The sequence below is a fragment of the Notechis scutatus genome, chromosome 3 (genome assembly GCF_049901735.1).
Source record: "Notechis scutatus isolate UNSWTSFEM ecotype Mainland chromosome 3, rNotScu1.2, whole genome shotgun sequence".
In the NCBI taxonomy this organism is placed as follows: Eukaryota; Metazoa; Chordata; class Lepidosauria; order Squamata; family Elapidae; genus Notechis; species Notechis scutatus.
The window spans coordinates 49,195,567-49,208,672 of NC_142011.1; the positions used below are offsets into that span (position 1 = coordinate 49,195,567).

General features: G+C 36.4%; 1 protein-coding gene across 13 annotated transcripts in view; it reads right to left on the reverse strand.

Moving 5' to 3' along the window:
- FOXP4 (forkhead box P4) overlaps window positions 1-13,106 on the reverse strand; it is a 168,553-nt gene that overhangs the window by 14,345 nt on the left and 141,102 nt on the right. For all 13 annotated transcript variants that reach the window (XM_026680337.2, XM_026680339.2, XM_026680343.2 and 10 more), the window contains one exon: window positions 12,909-13,010. In XM_026680337.2, the coding sequence (XP_026536122.1) occupies window positions 12,909-13,010 (102 nt within the window). The remainder of the gene's footprint in view (window positions 1-12,908; window positions 13,011-13,106) is intronic.

Sequence of the window (13,106 nt, forward strand, 5' to 3'; positions counted from 1 at the left end):
TTCTCCTGCACTGCACTGCAACTCTTCACTTTCTGTGGCATTGATGGTGCATGGCTGTAGCGTGAGGTTCAGATAAATTCTAAATACTGTTTGGTTGATTATCTGTAACCAGAAGAGTCTCACTGAAGATTACCTGCAATATATATCTCACAAACAGTGGAGTGGGGTGTATATGTGTGTAAGAAAGCAAGAAGTGATCTGAAGAGGGCAGGAAAATAAGAATGAAAATTATAAAACTTAGAATTCCATTTCAGATAAGGATTGAATCTATATCTCTACACAACACCAACACTGAAATCAAAGGTATGTTAGGCTTTCTCTGTAAAAATGCTCTTGCCTTATTTGATATCTGGTTGAAATACATAGTTGGGAAACAAAATAATCCACTTTATCCTATGGCTCACAAGAATGATAATGCATTTGGAAATATACCTCCCATGTGTTCTCCTCAAGGTAAGGTTTCATTTTCTTGTTGGGACATTACCTTGTGCACATTTGTTTCCCAACTAGACAACTGACCAAATACTATGATTTAAAAGTGAATCTTGTTCTGTTAATCAGAGATCCAGATCGAAACCTAGATTTGATTTAGCATCAGTGTGCTATTTTATTGCTTTCGCTCACCTCCTGTAAACAGAAGTCTGACACTATCTTATTTTGTATACCTAGTAAGAAATGTAATAGTAACATAATGAGTGTGATTTATTATTGGTCCCCTTTTGTTCTATGCTATTCTCACATCTTTCTGGAATTTTTTTTTACAAGAATGTCCCATTCAAATTTAGAAGCATAATTTTGTATCACAATGCCAATCTGATGGCTGACACAATTTGGCTTCTAAAGGACCCTCAATTTTTTAGTTTTTTGGAACTTACCATTTTTATCCCTTTTTATCTTCCCACCAGTGGGTGGTAGCAGGGTTCTGTCAAGCATATCTTGTGGTTTGATTTTTTTTGTTTTTTGCTTCTTCTTTTTTTGCCTCAATTCTGTGACTCCCTGCTCTAGGGAGGCCATCTTGCCTGATTTTATGCAGCTTTTGTATTTTTACAGAGTATTTGTCTAATATCAGCCTTGGCTGCTCTGTTTGTTTCTTATCTTTGCCTTTTCTAATGATGTTTGCTTTATGCCTCTGGCCCAGCCGGTCTCTCCAGCTCAAATCCCAGCCATTTAGTATCTCCCGCAGCTCCTTACCATGTGTGCTGCTGTTGTCATATCATTGAAAGCCTCCTCACACCTGTCTCTTTATAGGCACTGGGCACTTTACCTCTTGGCACCTGTTTACTTTGCATTTGCCCAGCTTCTATGAAAAGAATACTTCAAAGTGCTGTAGAAGGATATCTAAATGTTATCATCATTAAAACATTGAAACACTTTCTTTGTGTTACACGAAATATATACTTGCAGAAAAAAAGCATGTCCTGGTGTTAAAATATCCATTCTACCTATAATCCCTTTGAAAGAAAAGAAAAAAGACACTTTGCTTTAATTCTTCCAATGAAAAAGAAAAGCATATCTAGAACTTCCTGTGATAACTAAACAGCCATGTTGGAAGACAACTCACAAAAATAATTTAAAAGGTGTTTTTCACAAGCAGGGGCTTTAAAGTATCGTTCTTCAATTTGCAATAACATTTTTTTCTGATATAAGTAGGATGGCTTATATGTTTGTATCAATAGAGAACACAAAGATGTTCACCCCACTTCCTGCAAAGGTATAAACACAAACATTTGGATGTCCTTTTTCTATCCTCACCTCACTAGTTCTAAACGGAAGTCTGACTGACATTTTTCCAGCACTCCTTTCTCACCCTATTTTCTCCAATGGAGCTCCACTTGCAACATACACAGTATATGATCGGTTTAGTAGACCAGTTTGTACTTGTAGTTTTTGAACCGAACCATTAGAGGGAGTCAATGATTGGTCAATGATTAGACCAGTATGTTTCAACTTTCAGTTCACAGATACCTGTTCTGATTAACAGTGTGGTTTTTGCTTCAAAGTAAGGAATGAAAATAAAAGTGTCATCTAACCAGATCTTGACTCAGATCTGTCCCTATCATAAAAAACAAATATCCCAACAGTGCTTGCTAAAATGGTGATGTACTTGACCTAAGTACAACAGTCTATAGCCAATTTTTGCATGTCTACACCCAAAGAATAACAGCAGTAGCATTCGTCATATTAGTACATATTATGCATTAGTTATTTTTGGTATGAATTTTAAAACTTACAAAGCATAATTTCCTTGTCAGAACATGGGTGAAACTTAAATCTGTAGGTGGTATGGGTCTTCCTCCAAGCTCAGACCCTCTACTAGAAGCCTGAGAGTTTGAAAATTCTGCACAGTACCTTAGTTCTTCCTAATATTACACCCTTCTGGACAGGAAGATTGATGTTGTTCCTGGAATCTGTTGAAGCCACTTAGAAGTCACAGTTCTGAATGCTTCCATCATCTCTGAGACCACTTTGCCTTTTATTTTCGACATCCTCTCTAATTCCTCCTTCTTCAGATTTTCATACTTTCTGATGTTGCTGTCACTTAATACTACTATATCTATCACCTCTGCTGTTTTCACACAACTCTGTGTGTGCGTGTGTGTGCGCGTGTGTGTGCATGTGACAACTCCCACTCAACAACAACCTATGCACAGGCATTCACTTTTTAAAAATTATTTACCTGAGATGCAAGTAATACATATGAAAATTCATCTCTACAAAAATGAAGAAAATATTTTAGTCAGGGAATGAAATGAATGTATTACAGTTTTTTATGTTCCTAGTTGGGGTGAGGAGAAGTTGTTTAAGAAAAACTAGTTTAAAAAAATTAGAAAATGGCAGTTTAGGATAATGGAATTTAACAGCAGTTCCCTTTCCTAATGGAATTTAACAGCAGTTCCCTTTCCTTGACATCATCATCTGTCTTCCAAACAAAGGGATAACATGTCACTATCAAATCAGCTAACTTGGAAGGAAGATGCAAAGCTGTACCATATTTTCCTCATAAAATGCAACACACTTCATTTTCAGGTGGGATTCAAATTTATTAATATAGAATCACCTATTTCCTCATTAGTAACAGAATGATTTGTAATCTGGGTGGCAAGTTCAGTGATTGATTTGTACTTTTAACTTCTATGAATGATTAGCAATTAGAACATATAAAGCTAATTAAGAATAGTTAGCCACTTATACAAAAAAAATAGATAGACCGAAGAAACGGAAACTATGAACAATGGAAAATACACCACACAGAAACACTAAGCATTTCATCAGAAAAAGTTGAGAGCCAAGTGTGAGTCAGATACTGAAAGACAAACAATACATGAATTTGTTTGTGCTAAAATTAACAAATTGAGGCTTTCCTCTTCAAACATTCCTGAAATGGGAACCAATACCCACACACTCAAAACAGGCCAAAGATATGATCCATTCAAAGTTAAGCAACAGGAGAGCAATATAGAGTACCCATCAGAGGTGGTATTCAGTAGGTTCTGACCAGTTTTGGAGAAGTAGAAATTTTGAGTAGTTCGGAGAACCGGCAAATACCACCTCTGACTGGAGATTTTACAGTATCCTTCTCCAGCCATGCCCACAGAACTGGTAGTAAAAAAAATTGAATACCACTACTGGTACCAATTTCCTTTTTCACCTGAATGTAAAGGTGTCTTTTTAAATGGCAACCCAGAAAATGCCTCAGATTGTGCTGCATATCATCCAAGTGATAGACAATGAGGCAAATTGTACAAAATCGGGGCACAGAGGAGCTTAAACAAGACAAGAAACATGAGCGGCCACTTTGGAGCTTCTCTCTCCTTTCAGTAAGGAAAGGAAAGGTAGAAATGAAGAGAAGGAAATGCAAATTCCTCTTTTCAACTCAAAATTACAGAGAGACACTCTCCTATTTTTATTAACTCAGAGGACTGCTTCACCATATTATTCACAGACATCTGCTTTTTCATCAGTTTTGATGTTTATTTCTGAACAATACATCAGCCAGCTAGACATTTTGTCCCACTATGCAACAGCCTTCCACTTGCCTACTTTAGATTATTCTAATTTATGACTTTTTATTCCCCTCACACACCAACCCAGCAATCTTTTGTTAACCCATCCAGCAGTTCTTTTTAAAGTCTGCATCTCTATCACCAACCTTGCTTCTAATTTTCATATCTGTGGCCCTACCCTTTCCTGTTTGCATCTCTACAATGCTCTTTACTCATAGGTTACATATAGTCCCTAGCCTTCATTTTTGGGGCCTCATTATTAGGTTGCACTGGAAAATTTCGCAATAAAATTTTTAAGTGGCATGAACTTTACTAGTTTTGTGATTAAATTAATATGAAAGTAGATGCTATAATCATTGTGACCCTTAAGAACCCACCAAAATTTCCATCCTCAAAAAATGGACAAAGGACATTGTGCAAATTTCTTCTTTGGAACATAAAATCTCATATATATATATGTCTTTGTAAATATGTGGGGGTAGGGAATCCCCCTGTTTATATGTGTTTTTGCATTTATCATCCTTAAGTGATTCTAGATATGAATCATCCTTTTTAGTTACCAAATATGGCAATGAGTTTATTCATTTTTAAGACCAAGGGGGAAAATGAACAGAGTTTAAATTACCTCTTTTTCTCTGTAAGTCATGCTCACATTCAAATAAAAAAATGAGGTGGTAATTTGTATACAGTTAGGACTAACAATTAAGATTTTTTAAAAATCTATCAGAAGCTTATAGATGACTAGCAGACAGGGTATGGTAATTCATGTGGATGATGAATATTTTTGTGGAACAACTAGATACCACATATTTTAATAATTTTTTTCATGCTTTTCTAAAAGTATTTATTTTCTATAACCTAATTCTTGTCATATAACATAAATCTTAAAGTCATATGTATTACAACATAAAGTCCAGATAGATCAATCAGGATGGCACAGTAACTCTACCCCTTTCCTTTCAAGCCTGACAGTTTGTCTGACAGCTGAAGTATCAGTATCTTCTTTTGTAAGTTTATGGATAAGAGATGGATATATATACAGAATATTATATGGAGTGTATTATGTTATTAAGTTGGGTAATTAAATGTCTGCAAGTAAACAACCAAGGTGAGAGAATACTAAGAACTCCAAAGTTCAACCCTGAGCTACATACATTCTCTTCTATCTGAATGTCTATACTTATCTAATATAGGAATGGACAACGTGTGTTCCTCAAATGTTCTGATCCACAATTTCCAACATTACTCAAAACTGGCTGAGCTACTGGGAACTGTTGTTAAGCATCATCTTGAGTTCCATAAGTTTGCTATCCCTGGATAAGTCTTTTTCATAAATTAATAATTCAAACATATTCAATATGCAATAAGTTTGTTGTTTAAATTCATTTGTCAAGAATTCTGCTACTGCAATCTTTAATTCACACAACAGCAGCAATTTCAAACATGGAAAGGTCTGTGTTGTTAGGCTTCTACACATTGAGACTTCTCTGAAAGATTAAAGTCTGTAGGACAATGTTCAAAGACTGCCTTGCAGCAGACGTATACATCTTTTATATGGATATTTGGATGGGATGGCAAGGAAAGTTGGATAATACTGAAGTGAATCAAGTGAAGTGATCAAGTAGAATCTTTTTCATGCAATTCATTCATGAAGGAGGATATATTGCACATAAGACATCTTACAGATCTCTATAAAAGAGAAGAACCCCCACAATATTCCTAGGGCAACTTGCTTATTTTTGGCTTTTTACCTTGGGCTGATTCACCCCAAAAGCTAAATCTATGGAAAAGCACCTTTGGGACTTCAAAAGCTAGTTTGAAGTTCAGATAAACTGTAGGTATTGTAAATAATATTTCCCATATAGTTATTAAATAATATTGCATGCATGTGAAACAGAAACTTAAGTTCCCATTTTTTAAATCAACATCACTTTGAACAACAATTGTTCATTCATTCCTACAATAATTTGAAATTATTTCATTCTACAAAATGGATTTTAAATTTATTTTAATACTTTACTTACATATATCATAAGAAATAAATGGCAATAACATCAGTAATAGTACTACACTATTGCATCTGCCTATATAGCATATAGGAATGCCAGTAAGCATACTCTTAATTCTTGTTAACAGAAACTATAAGCAAAACATAAAAGCACCAGGCTATACACAGTTGATATCATTGCTAAAGACATCACATACTGCTTGTGAATTTCACTGCGGTTGTATTCCCTGAAGCACTTTCATATCTGGTGTTTTCAGAACATGATTATAGCATAACATAAGCTATTACAGCTGAAATTTGTTATATTGTAAATAATTACATAGTAGGAAAAATTATTCCTCTGGCAGGTGAATTGACTAGGTGTCAGCTAATAATTGTTTTCTAGACTCAAACAACCAAGATTATATAATTCTTGAACAAGTAGAAATGAAAATTCTTTAAAGCCTCTATATTATACTTGAATAGGTTAACCATCTGCCACCATCTATGGTAAAGCTGTGTGATGTGGTCAGTCCCAATATTAGAGCTTTCAGCAATTTGTTATATGAGCCTAATATTGTACAATGCTTACATTAACCACAGGAAGGGCTCCTTTTCTCAAATAAAGAAAAAGGAAGAGAAAGTATAGATGCAGACGACTAGCAGATTCAGTGCTTTCAGAGAAGTTGAACTCCCTGTGTAATTAAATCAGAAATCTTTCTACTAGGACAGGCCTGCACAAACTAAAGCCAGCCAGCCAATTGAAACAGTAAGTGCAATTATTTTCTCTGACATGCCACAAATTCATTTATTTTTCCCCACCCCAAATCAGACACATACAAGGGAATTGATAGCAATATTTTCCCAACCCTCTGCTGACAGAAAATTTGTAGCCTTTCTACATGTTTTTCAGATATATGCTTTGTATTCTTAAGATGTCATGTAGTAAATAATTTGGCATGATTTCAAATATAAATATGTATCATAAATATTAATATGCCTATGAGGTAAGCTAAGCTTTACCTTCCAATGACATATGAGGTTTAATAAAGTTTGAAAAACTCTTGAGTGAAGCTGGACTTTGATTACATGGATGGATAATAACTGTGTAAGTTTTTTGGCCACAGCATGGAAGTGATTTGCTATTTCTTACCTCTGAGATAGTTTTGAACTTCTCAGCTTGGCTTCCTAGTGGTCTACTGTTTGAGTATTCCTACCAATTCCAATCTTGCTTAGTTTTTCTACCCAGATGAGATGCTGCCATCTGCTCATCTGAAAACCTAAGTTTGTTACCAAAGGCCTTTGCTGAATTGCTGTCAAGGGAAAGCTTTACCTGTATTCACTGAGGTGGAAGAGGACAAAGAGACACTATACATGGGGACTAAAGAAAGAAAAATGGGTCATAGACATAGAGACAAAGGTACCTTGTTATGAAGGGAAACAAGAAAAATGAACTACAGATTGAACTGTCCAGATGCAGTTCAATCTGTACGTGTTACAGATCTCACATCTGTATCTGAGATCCATATTTAATGCATGGTTTCAGTATGAGCTAGGGGGTAGAGACAGAAAAATGGGTTAGTGAACTTGAAGGCACAGTTAAAACTGTGTAGTTGAATAAAGATACATGAAAATAATGGAAGTCCTAGATAGAGGAACCTGTCATGCTTTTGATTTGGTATCTTCATGTCACAAAAAACAGAAGGAAATAGGATTGGAAAGGTGAAAGATTGTTCTTTTATATGCAGGCAGAATATCTTTGTTTTACATGACAACTGGCCATGGCCAGCTCTCCATGATTGATTCAACACAACCAATTTGCTGTAGCCAACTTGCCTTGGCTAACTTGCTTGGTCAATTCATCAGAGGACAGCTCTCCATGGCCAATTCAACAATTCAATTTAATTATTTAAAATAATTTAAAAATTATTTTAATTTTTATCAGCCACATTTCATTTTATCGCTCCTTTTGCATACTTTCTTTAATGATTTTATTCCACCATTTCTTTGATATTAGTGTAACTGTTGCTCTGTGGCAAGTTGTCCTGCAGTGAATTGGTTGTGGTGAATTGGTCATGGCAAGTTGTCATAGACCCATTTTACAGGTAGTCCTTGACTTACAACTTGTAACTTTAGTGACCTAGGATAAAATGACATTGAAAAAAGTGATTTATGACTGTTTTTCACACAACTTTTTCAGCATCCCTGCAGTCATGTGATCAAAATTCAGATGCTTGGCAACTGGCATGTATTTATGACGGTTACATAGTGCAGGGTCACCTTTTGCAACCTTCTGACAAGCAAGTAAATAGGGAAGCCAGATTCACTTAATAACTGTTACCAATTTAACAACTGCACAGATTCATTTAACAACTGTTGCAACAAAGTTTATAAATTGGAGCAGGACTCACTTAACAACAGTCTCTCTTAATAACACATTTTGGGCTCAATTGTGATTGTGAGGACTATATAGAAAATCTATTACAGTAATTATGTAACTTGTCTAAAACATGTTCCACACAGTGAGTAATCAGCAATTTGAATGTTATGTGTGCTCCTGGAATAAAATGACTCAAAATGCACACCAAAGTTAGAAACAAAAATTAATATGGAAATGCTGATATTATTATGTTTATGTTTAGAGGTTTATGTAAAAAAATTGTGTTAGTTGCTATCCTATATTTGGCAGTTTCATATTTAATCTTAAAAATAATTATGCATAAATCTTAGAATCATGCATACAGTAGATTGGTTGTTTTCATGAGAAGGAAAGAAGGCAGGAAATGACTTCTTCCTTTCTTTTCCTGAAACCTTACAAATCTTCTGAAAAGACAAACTGTTCACAAACATTCCACACCATAATCAAAAAGAATGCTTCAACCAGCAAGTTTGACAGGTAATTTTTAACTAGTACAAACAAAATTGCTTTTCCCTGGAAACAAGAAGTATCTTAAGAAGAGGTTATATTCTGCCTGCCCTCTGAAATCTCATAATGGGTTATTTCATGGATCCTCTCAAAGCATGAGTTGGACTACCGGGCAGCTGCCTTCTCCAACAAACTTCACTGGCAAGTTCAGATTTCCATGGTCTCTCTTGGATTGATCCAAATCTACTCACTACCCACAAGAGCCTAATGCCATGACCTCCTTTTCATTCTCAGAGTAATTTGCCGCTCTCAGACTTGTGTTTGCTTAAGAAGCAGCAAGTTCTGCTTGGCCGTTATCAAAGTCTGACGGCTACACAATAACTCTGGTTTCCCGTCTAAGGGAGTGATTGTATCGGGCCTGAGTGTGACACTGGCAGAATTATGTCATGTCTGGAGGATGGAATCTTATCAGGGCTTTGTCTGAAAGGCAAAGATGCCCAGCTGCAGGAACATGACACCCCTCCTCTGCTCTGGAGACAACCCTCTGCTTTTCTTTTTCTCTCTCCCTCCCCCCAGCCCCCCACCCCCACCCCCATTTTTGCATCCCAAGGAGAAACAGTCTCTTCTACTTCCAGATATCACTGAAGCAAGGAAGGGCAAATAGATTCAGAGACAGAGGTTATTAACAGGTCAAAATACAAATTAAAAATGGAAATTGAGTACTATTTCACATGAAGAAAAATACACACACACAGACACGCACACAAACTTCATATTTTAAGGATATACAGTACGGTTTTTTTGCTAAAATATTAATCAGAAAAAATAAATCTGCAAAGAGGGCATTTTGGATTTTATAATATAAACAAGCCTTGGCACCTAATATTTTTAAGCTGTTACTTTTCTAGACAGTAGATACAATTGGCTTGATTTAGGGGAAACACACACATACACAAACTACTTGGCCCACTTAGTTTACTATTCCCTATAATCTACAATGATGGACCACAGCTCTTCTATGTGAATTCTTGTTCTCTATGATTGAGGTATGGACATCTTCCATTGCTCTCCACACAAAATTTGCAGATTCTGCCTTTGTTTTGATAAATTTTTAATTACCAAGGGGTACTACAAAGTTGAAATCGAGACATGCATTAAACATTATAGCCAGACTCAAACCCTCTGCTGTCCTGATATAATTAAATAAGTAACAGTAACATCCTCTTTTTTATTTTACAATTGTAGGAATAGATATACTAAGTAATCAGATCTTAATTAGAACCTCAAAAGTATGTTCAGGATAAAAGGCTGGATACTGGAAACTTATGACTAACTTGCATTGTAAAGTTTAACTTCTCTCCCAGGATTGAAAGCTAAGTTTGAGTTGAGTATTGCATGTTTCTCTCTTATGAACACTCACACACGACTATCCTATTAGGATGCCATCTGTATTATGGCAAGTACTCCTTGTAATCTGGGAAACTAACCTGAATGATAGCTAGGTTGACTGAAACATCTATTTGCCACATGCAGTGAGATGCCAACCCCCAGGTTATCATTAACCTTATTTTCTATTTCCAGCATCTTGAACTTCCCTTCTGCTTTTCTTGTACTGAAGCCACATGCATGCAGCTGCAGACCTATTTCTGCAGGCTTATAATGGAACAGACTGGTCACATGCTGTTGTCACCAACTCACACATCGTTATCCTCACCTCAGAAGCTAAAACACATTGTTCTGAGAGATGGAACCTAATGCTCTAATCTTGTTTAATCATCCATGCATTTTGACACATTTTATGTTAAATTATCTGTTTATTGTGCTGAGGAACTATACATTCTCATCAAGAGAAACTATAGCCCACAGCTCAGAAAGAAAGCCATAGAGGCAGAGGATTATCTTGTGCTCAAGAAGGTGGAATTCATCAGTCCCGACAGTCTCACAGCCCCTTCATCCTAACTGGAAGCAACATAATAATGGATACAAAATGACTCAGATATCTATTTTCTCCACTTTGGGTAACAGCTAAAGAACAGATCATCTTACTCGTGGAAGATATGGAATACCCCATGCGCTTTATTTGAAGGAGAGATAAGAATTTTGTCTTCCACACGTATTATAGTAGAAGCAAAAAAAAATAAAGAAAAGGATTCAGAAGTCACTCAAATATCATTTTACTTATTTCACTGGATCATATCAAGTCACCTCAAACACCCTAGTATGTTATATTCTTTGTAATCTTCCTCTTTACCTTCACATATTAAGATCTTCAATGCAGATTTTGTGCAACATGGAATGAAAGAAATAAGGAAACTCAACAATGCTGCTACTAAATCACAGAGTGGACTTATTGACATGCAATTGTATGTCACTTTTATAAAATTATTAATATCATGCCCACATTCAGAATACAAATAAAATACAACCCAGTTCAGCCATAAACACATTACTCTTTTTCTAAGGATAATTCGAATTCAGTCCTATATGTCTTCTACATTTAAAACATGTACACATGCACAGGTATGCACAGACACATACATACAACTAACACACAATTCCATTTTGTGGTTAGCAACATTAGACAGAGCACAGAAAAGGAGTCAGAAATATAAGCCAAAGAAATTAAAGTAGGAAAACAAAGATATTCAAATAAATTAAATTTACACTAATATCATCACTATTTATTAAATGTATATGCTGCCAATCTCATTATCCAAAGTGACTCTGGACTGCTCACTGTACTTCTTCATACTCTCTCTGCAAACCTTCCTTATCTTCACCATGGCCATATAGCGCTTCACGTACAGATAGTTCTCAACATATGACCACAATTGAGCCCAAAATTTCTGTTGCTAAGTGGGACATTTGTTAAGTGAGTTTTGCCCCACTTTACGACCTTTCTTGCCACACTTGTCAAGCGAATCATTGCAGTTGTTAAGTTAGTAACACAGTTGTTAAGTGAATCTGACTTCCCCATTGAGTTTGCTTGGTCAGAAGGTCACAAAAGAGGATCACATAACCCCTGGACACTGCAAATAGGAGTCAATTGCCAAGCGTTTGAATTTTGATCCCCTGCAGGGGATGCTGCAATGGTCATAAGTGTGAAAAATGGTTATAAATCCTTTTTTCAGTGCCGTTGGAACTTTGGTCACTAAATGAACTGTTGTAAGTTGAGGACTACCTGTATTGCCTTTTCTTTATTTAACCTGCAACCTCCGTTTACAAGTTAAAGTTGAGGAATTGATCAACATCATCTAACAACGTCTAAACTTCTAAATCTTTCAATTTTTCGTTCATATATTTGTATTGCAATGCATTTTTCAATTAATCTGTATGAATAAATCACCTCAACATCTCTTTTGCATACTGGTCACTTAGCTTTGTACTTCTACCCATCCATTTTTTATTAATTCCTACTTCCCATCTCATCTGGCTTTAACCACGTACACTTCTTAAATATATCTATTCTCACTCTGTTCTTAATACCATAAAATGTAATCAATACAAGTGACCATGGTGTGCGTGGCCTACTTGGCCTCCTGCGCCACAGTGGGGGGGTGGTTTGCTCTCTCGTGGCTTCGGAGGCTTTCTCAAGCCTCTGAAAGGGAGAAAATGCCCCCCCTGGCTCCGGAGACTCTCTGGAAGCCGGAAAAGGACCCATTTCTGGCCTTCCTGAACTTCCGTTCAGGTGTTTTTCGCCCTTCCCGAGCCTCCATATGCGCCCTGCACTTACCTGCATCCAAAACAGGCCTCGTGGGGACTCCTGGGGGGGGGCAAGGTAGGGTAGGTGGAGCCAGCCAGGAGTGGGAGTTGGGAGTTCTCCAAACTGTACAGAATCTTAGCTAGGGGCTCTCCCGAACACTTGCTAACCCCCAGCAATCCACCCCTGCATACTACCCACTACATTTATACCATCAGTATTTTTCTGACACCATCAATTTCTCCATATTTATTAATCAATAGTGTTCCATATTTCTTTAAGAAGTGATATTGTTGTGAAGAATATTATATATATCCCAAGGTTATATTTAAATCCTAGATTAAATATTACCTTCCATGTAGCTGTATTTCTCCTGAAGTAGGCAAACATCCGTGTGAACCAATTGTAGATTTCATTCAATGTTAGCTGCCTGTCAGGGGTCTCAAGGATAGCCTACATTTAGACATGAGAAAAAGTCACTCTCAGATATAAGACTCATCATTTCCCATCACCATTCCTGGGTGAACTACTATTAAAAATGTTAAAAGG